Genomic DNA, 7501 nt, shown 5'->3' on the forward strand with positions numbered 1-7501 from the left:
TGGGATACAGGGATGTCCCTTTTCCTGGTGACTTTGATCAGCTCCCCTCAGCCAAAATGTTTTGAGAGAAGAAGCCCTAAACCCTAGGACCTGCCTCCACTCGCACCGGAGACAAGACGGGACCTTCCTCCGCACCCCTCAAAACTCTCTTCCCACGCCGGGAGTCGAACCCGGGCCGCCTGGGTGAAAGCCAGGAATCCTCACCGCTAGACCACGTGGGAGGGCGCGGGCAACATCGCCTGCCCCCGCGCCTGCCCCCTGGCGGCGGCGGACGGCGCGCGGCGGCAGCGGGGGGGCGATGGGAGGCGGAGGGCGGGGGGAGGCGGTGCCCGCTCCGCGCCGCCTCCGCGGGGACAATAGCGTGGGGCCATGTCGTCCGCCGGCGGCCGCCAGCCCAGCCAGAGCCGGGCCATCCCCACACGCACCGTGGCCCTCAGCGACGTGGCACAGCTGCCCCCGGACTACTGCACCACCCCCGGCGGCACCCTCTTCTCCACCACCCCGGGAGGTAAGCGCCGGGGTGGACGGGGCCTGCGGGGCGGTGGCCGCGGGGCCACGCCGGGGGAGCTCTCCCGCCGCCCGCCTCTTTAAACACCACCTATCGCCCGGCTCTCGCTCCTGTATCGCGCTGTATATCGTATCCACATAGCGCCTGCCGCCGGTTGTCGTTAAAGGAAGCAGGGTGTATTTTCCGGGGCGTAACGGGGGGCGCGGAGGGTCCCGGCCGGGTTGGGAGCTGGCTCCCGGTAGCGGGTGGCAGGCGGCCCCGGTGGGACGAGCTGATCAAAGCTCGATGCCCCGAGAGGTGTCGGTGGCGAGAGAAGGGGGCTCTGCCCCTTCCCGCTGTGACCCCCTGCGGTCGGAGCATCCCTCGTCCCCGGGCGGGGGAGACGAACACGGGACATTTCATAGTGCCGCATCCGTCGGCGTGCGTTCCCGCCCCTGCCGTGAGTTAGCCAGGCTTCCGCACAGGACAGCGCCGAGCGCCCCGGGCAGCTGATACCCAGGTGCCACCGGGGATGTTTACCTAGCGCGGAATTATCGGCCCCCGTGCTCAGATAAGAGCGGGCAGAGCGGCGGCGCGCACCCCTCTCTCCTCCCTGCCTACTCTTGGTCCTGCCGGGAGACTCCCTCTGCAAACAAGAGTTGCTGGGCCGGATCCCCCCCAGCTTCCTCTCATCACCGCCCCCCCCCAGGCACCCGGATCATCTACGACCGCAAGTTCCTGTTGGACCGCCGCAACTCCCCCATGGCCCAGACCCCGCCTTGTCACCTCCCCAGTATTCCCGGCGTCACCAGCCCCGGCTCGGCCGGAGAGGAGCCCAAAGCGGATGCCAGCAACTTGAACCACCAGGAGGGGAAGCCATCCATGGGTAAAGGACCCCCGGGGTGGGGCGGGAGGATTTGGGGTGGGGGGTGACACCCCTAACGCATGTCTCCTTGCTTCTCACCAGGGGACGATGCCCAGTTCGAGATGGATATCTGAGTGGGAACCACGGAGAGGCAGCAACTCCCCAGACCTGCGCACACCCATTCGGCTTAGCAGGATCCATCCCGGCGAGGCAGAGGCAGCAGCGGTCCCTGCTGGCATCCCTCTCCCTGCCTGCCTCCCTCACTCTTTCCAGGGGGCACAGCTCTAGCTTCTCCCCTTTTTTGGGTGACCAGTCCCAGCATGCACTGGACAGAACATCCCTTCTGGATCCAGCCCTATTCCTCCTCCTCTGCCCACTGACAGCCTGATCTCCACTGGGCTTCTTAAAACATCCTTTTGCCTCTCCTGCTGCCTTATGCTTCCCCCCCCACCCAAAAAGAAAAATCTCGTGTTACCCCAAACCTCCCATTGCCGGCAGCTTGGCAGTCCAGAGCTGCGTCATCCCTTTTGCCTCTTCTCCCAGAAAATTTGGGAGGAGGCGAAAAGAATTGCTTCTAAAACTGAGCACCTGCTTGCACGCCAGGGAGAGGGTTTTTCAGTTCCCCTGGGACCTGCTGGCATTTGGTGGACAACATAGCAGCCTGTTCGCTTTGGTGCTCCAGGGGTCCAAGTTAGGCCTCAACAGTGCTGGACAGCATGCCCACATCTCTTTCCTACCCAGATTTCTTCCATCATGTCCTTTTGACTGGGGGCTATATCCCCAACCCGCCAGCCAGGACTTGAAGTGACTTGGCCATATGTTACAAAAGAAGACCCCGTGCTTTTTTTTTTGGTACTAAAAAGGGGAACTTCACCAGCAATGCTTCTTTTATTTTGGGCTGGGGACGAGCGCCTCTGGGAAAGTGCTTTTCTTTTTTTACACCTCACCCCCCTTTAAAATGTGAATAACAGAGGAGCAAAATCCCTTGGCGCTGTTGAATGTCTCAGGAATACCAGGGCACCCGGGGGGGGTGACATTGCAGGGATGCAATGCTGTGGCTGGGGTGCTCCAGTTGCAGGGTGCCAGTGGTGTTGCTGTCCTCCACTTGATTTTTGTGCCAGGTCTTAACCTGGCCGCGTTGCGCTGCAGTGCATAAGGGGTTTCCATGTTAATCTGCCCGGAGCCAGTCGCTTTGCCAGGCTGGCATATTGTGGCCATCCTGCCTGTGTCTGGCATCTTGAAACCCCCCCGGAGATGGGATGTATTTTTTCTCCTCTCTTGGTGCAACTCTTGCCTTTAAGAGTGGCATCCAGTGAGGGCATGCGTAACAGGGGATGCCATGGCAGTGCTGTGCTGTGCCCCTGTTCCAACTAGCCCCCCCTTTTTGTATTTTTACTGCCTATTGGGAGCCAGAACAGCTTTGAAACCTTCTCAAGTGCCATTTTATCAGCCCCCACCTGAGTGCCTGCTCCATCCATCCTGTCCCACTGGGGTTGTCCCCCGCCCCGGTACCCAGGCCCAGGGACCTGTCACCTGTCAGGGTGGTGGCTGTGCGTGACAGGGATGGGTACGCCCCACACTGACATCCATGCTGCAGGCTTTGTGCACTTTCCGTCCGGTAATTTATTTCTCTAGGTGTGTTTGGCATGGGTCGGCATGGTGGCTGGTTGTGAGCTCCCATCTTCCAGCTGCTTTTCTCAGTAGGGGGGTGCTGCTGCTCATTTTTGAGGGGAAAAGGCAAAAAACCCCAAGGGAATGGGGTGTCCCCCATCCTTTCCCTTTCATGGGTAGTGCTCAGTGGGACGGGATGTGAATATGTAGCTGGCCATCGTAGGCGCACGAGTGAGTGAGTGGAAGTAGAAATATGTATATGTGTGTGGGTGGGTGGTGATAAGACACACACAAATATATATATTATATATAAATAAATATATTTTCCTTAAAGTGAAGATCCTAGGAGGTCTGTTAGGTCCTCGGATCGAGGAAGGGGCAGGGGCAGGGGCTGAGGACATCCTTTGCAGAGCGGGCATGGTCACCATGGATGGAGGGACCTAGTGCCCTTGGCACAGCCGCTCATTTTGAGAAGCCTGCTCTCCAGGCAAAAAATCAGAAAATATCCAAGGACAACTTAACTTACGGACAGGAGCCGGAAGGAAATCACTTTTCCCCTGAAAAACCCCTTTCCCAACCTCTTTTTGTCTCTATTCCCCATCCCAGCGACTTTCTCCCGGTTCTCTTTTATAACTGGGCTTGGTGCTGAAGAGCAGGGAGGGAGTGCCTGGCCTCGCTGGGGCAGCTCCTCTGCTAGTCAGGGTATACATTTGGGGTTTTTACTGTCTCTTCAAGCAGGTGTTTGGGAGGAGAAAAGCTCTCACCAGTGGTTGCTGTTACAGTGAAATCAATAAAGATTTTGGTCTATTAAATCAAGGTGCTGGAGGTTTCTTCTGACTGTGACTCAGGGTATGGGGGGATTTTCCTTTCCCTTCAGAGCAAATGCCTCCTGGGTTTCACCCTCCTTGCAGGTCAGCCCTCCTTCCTTTTTATTTTAGCTTTTGACTTTTTCCCCTCCCAGATTCTTTAGGTGAGTTGCTTTCCAAATTTCCAGTTTGGAAAAAAGGGGATCCAGGCCAAGGACAGTAAATTAGGAGTGAGCCCCTGCCTCTGGCTGTGCGGAAATTAAGCATTACAAAGATCAGGGGAGGGTCAAACCCAGAACCAACAGCCAAGGGTTAAGAAGGGACACGCCAGCAAAATTTCATGCACAGAAAAATCTGGTTTTACCGTAGAAGGGTCTCCCATGTGCAAAATTGCTGCAAATTGATCATTTATCCTGCACCGTCAGGTGCAAAAACCTGTATAAACCTGGGCATCAAACTAGAGAGGTACCACAAGAGCATGGGACATGTCTAAGCTAGACTCCAAACATGCAAATAAAGTCCTGAACTTAAGCTAAGCTTAAATTGCAACCCCCCAGCAACTCCCCACGTTGCTGCTAAAGGCAAGGTTGCATGAGCCCGGGGTACCCTGGCCAGTGACCCCTTCCAGCTGATGTGAAAGAAGCACATGCCATCAAGCATCCCTGTCCTGCAAGCGCTGGGCAAGTTCCCAAAATGTCGGCTGTGCTGCTAAAGCCATCATGTAAACTGGGTTTTAGCTGCTGGGGGCTGCAAAGCTGTTGCAAAGCCAAAGCTGTCTCACAAACCAGTGCTGACCAAGGAGAGCAGGTGGGTACAAGCATGGCGGTACAGCCACCCTCACCCAAGCTCCTCCCTGAGGGCCCTCATGGACCTCAACAGCCCCAAGCAGCCTCACCTGAGGACCTCTATGCCCAGGAGCCCTTTTAAGCCCAGCATATGGCCTGGCTGCTCTGTTAGCCTATGCTGCAGCCTTGGCTGCGCCGTCTCTGCTGCTCCTGGAGGGACCCCGCCCCACTTTCGCAGGGGGGCTGTGCTGATGCAGGTGTGTATAATTAAAATTCTCACTTTAATTATATATATAAATTACAAACCATGTTGCAGCAAAGTTGGCCCTTTTTTATACCAGCTACTCTGTATGGTGGGGAGGGGGGTGTCTGTGCAGCAAAAGCCTTTTCCCCCTAGTAGGAAGGAAAAGGTAGGTGAGCGCAGGGCATTCCCTCTGTCTGGCTGCAGGCACATCCTAAGGGGACCCAGCTTCTGTGGGTGTCTCAGCAAACAACCAGCAACCCCCCCCTCCCCATGCTGTGGCACCGCTGAAAGTGTATTACTATGGGATGTGGACTCTGCGTGTGAAATACCGCGGTGGCAAGCCACATTCCCAAACTGCCTGCGCAGGTCCCACGGGTGAAGCTGGGAGGGTGGCACCAAGGGTGCCACTGACATGGGTTTGGGGGCCCCTTGCACACCCCAGACTGGCCACACATGTGGCTCTTCTGTGAGACCTCCCATTAACGTGGGTGCATGTTGCAGCAGCAGTGCCTCGCACAGTGCTGTTACACAGGACAAGATTAAATTACTATTGCTATACTCTTGCTCCTGATCCTGAGTTTAAAAGTAGGACAGCGGGTGGAGAAGGCAGTGAGGAAACCCTTTCCTTTGGAGGAGACACTGCTGCTGGCGCAAAGCATGCGTGTTGCATGGCTGCTTCCTCCTCCAGTTTCTCCCCAGCTTTTGGCTCTGCAGGTTGTTTCTTACCTGAAGTCTCTATTAAGGGGTGCCTAAAGCCTGCTGGAGAAACCAATCCAGAGGAAAGCTGTGTTGCTTGGAAACAGGCAGCATGTCTTTGTGAAAAATGAAAGAGAAGTAAGACATTTCTGCTTCCACTGCTGAATGGGAGTGGTGGATCCCGAGTTCCGCTTCTTCCGCCCGAAAAGTTCATGGGTTTTGAAGCCTGTGAACAGAGGAGAGGAGCAAGAAGAAAAAAATGCTGGAAGCATTTGGGAGCTCCCCTCTTCTGGGTTTGGCTTTGTCCATGAGATGCCAAGCTTAGGGCAGCACAACTGTTTTCTTCCTGAATTTTGGGGTGCCCTTTTTAAATCCTGGCTTCCAAAGCACCTGCAGTGAGGTGCATGTGTGTGGGTAACTCAGTGGGAGCTTCTAGATGGTGATTTGGGAGCTAAAAATGGAGATTTTATTTTTTTTCTAAAAACGATAAAATTTCAGTCTAGGACTGAAGCTGTCAGTTGATAGCGAGCTGTCAATGAACTAAACCTGGGTAATTTCACATGCAGCAGGGTGACTGAAGCCTTCGTTGGATTTATAGCTCTGGATTTGAGTTTGAAACTGGAGCAGTTGCCGCCTGCACGTGTGACTGCTGGGGTCTGCCCCGTGGTGTGCAGCTGCGTGATTCAGCACAGCAGCTCAGGAAGGGGTATTTTGGCTGAGCCGGAGGCTGGGAGCCTGGCTAGTATCTAGGATCCCGATTAACAAACTTTCCAGCCGTTACCATTTTCGGACTGCCTCCGGGCTCCGTTTACATTCCTGGCCCTCCTTCCCAGCGCCGGTGAACATGTTAATGTCGTTTTTCTCTTTTTCCTTCAGTCTGCTGGTGTCCCATAAACACTTATTCGGCGGTGCCTCCTGGAGCAGTGCAGCAGTTGCGAATGATGCTGCATGTGAGCAAGGCTGTAGTGCTGGGGCATTGGGGGTCTCTGAGGGAGGTGGGGCTGGGGTCCTCCTACATGGGGCCCTCTGAGGGCTCAGGGGTCAACACAAATGAAATGGGGGAAGGCAGCTGGGAGCTGAAGGACTTGGGGTTTTATGGATTAGCTAAACCGGCATCTTTCCATGGCAGCAGAATAAGTGCAGTGCCTGTTGGCAATGAGGGAAGCCTGAAGTCATCTCATGGTTTTACTCTGTGCTGTGATGGAAACTAACAGAAGATGAATAGACCTTGTTGCTGGCCCTGCTGGTACTGGCAGAGTCATAGCAGGAACCCACCATGGTGCCTGTATGTATTAGGGAACAGCTGTGTGGGCAGCAGCTTATTTCCCCAGGCATTTGAGTGGCCCAAGCAAGGTGGGACTGTTCTGAGACTTGGGGAGCTGGAGCTACCCTGGTGTTTCAGAGGATGCCTCCAGGTCTAACACCCTCTCTACCATGCCCTGAAAGCCTCCCACAAGGTGGGAAGGCCAAGCATGGAGGCTTGGCAGGTGGCTTACTTTTAAGCCCAGCTGATGTGTTTGGGTCTGTGAAAGCAATGCTACATACCTAGCTTCACTTTGGGCAGCCGCTTCCCACCCTATCTGTGGTTAAGAGCCCTGGAACCTGACTGTTCAGCAGCATGGGAGAGAGGAGATATTCTGGGGCTGGGCAGGGGGGGTTCTATCTCCAGCAGGCTGCAAGGGGGCTTAAAATTAGCAGAAAGTGCAGGTTCCTCTGTAAGCTTCAGCTCTCAGGCTGCTTTAAAAGTTGTGCTGGGTGCTTGCACAAGTGAGTGCTGGACCTATACTTTCCCTGTGTGAGTTCTGGGGTGCAATCCACCTTGGCATGATAAAGCAAGGAGATAAGGGCTCACTGCAGGCCACTTCATGCCAGTCCCAGCCTGGATCCAGCAGTATCCCTTGCCCTGGTCCCCATCGCGCACATCAAATCTCTGCTCTTCCATTTCTGGGAAGGAAAAGAGCATTTTGGCTTTGAGAGATGCAGACAGTGCCTTGATGCTCCCAAAAC

The 7501-nt window shown here is 55.3% G+C and overlaps 1 protein-coding gene and 1 non-coding gene across 2 annotated transcripts; one reads left to right on the forward strand and one right to left on the reverse strand.

The window, feature by feature from the left end:
• Positions 1-149: 149 nt before the first annotated feature.
• TRNAE-UUC (transfer RNA glutamic acid (anticodon UUC)) lies at positions 150-221 on the reverse strand. Its single transcript has one exon. It is a non-coding gene; the product is annotated as a tRNA-Glu (tRNA).
• A 100-nt stretch (positions 222-321) lies between these two features.
• On the forward strand, positions 322-3775 carry EIF4EBP2 (eukaryotic translation initiation factor 4E binding protein 2). The gene is made up of 3 exons (XM_061447497.1): positions 322-508; positions 1197-1373; positions 1455-3775. Exons 1-3 carry the CDS (start codon positions 370-372, stop codon positions 1484-1486), a joined length of 348 nt encoding a protein of 115 aa, XP_061303481.1. The 5' UTR covers positions 322-369; the 3' UTR covers positions 1487-3775.
• Positions 3776-7501: the final 3726 nt, after the last annotated feature.

The sequence above is a fragment of the Pezoporus flaviventris genome, unplaced genomic scaffold (assembly GCF_033815535.1).
Source record: "Pezoporus flaviventris isolate CSIRO_AGI_PZ_B2104156 unplaced genomic scaffold, CSIRO_AGI_Pfla_v1 ptg000001l, whole genome shotgun sequence".
Lineage (NCBI taxonomy): Eukaryota > Metazoa > Chordata > Aves > Psittaciformes > Psittacidae > Pezoporus > Pezoporus flaviventris.

What these genes read in the sequence shown, in the direction of transcription:
- EIF4EBP2 (XM_061447497.1), top strand. Translation starts at nt 370, where the DNA reads ATGTCGTCCGCCGGCGGCCGCCAGCCCAGCCAGAGCCGGGCCATCCCC. An exon ending in CTTCTCCACCACCCCGGGAG is followed by an intron (nt 509 to 1,196) that starts GTAAGCGCCGGG and finishes GCCCCCCCCCAG; the next exon opens with GCACCCGGATCATCTACGAC. An exon ending in GGAGGGGAAGCCATCCATGG is followed by an intron (nt 1,374 to 1,454) that starts GTAAAGGACCCC and finishes GCTTCTCACCAG; the next exon opens with GGGACGATGCCCAGTTCGAG.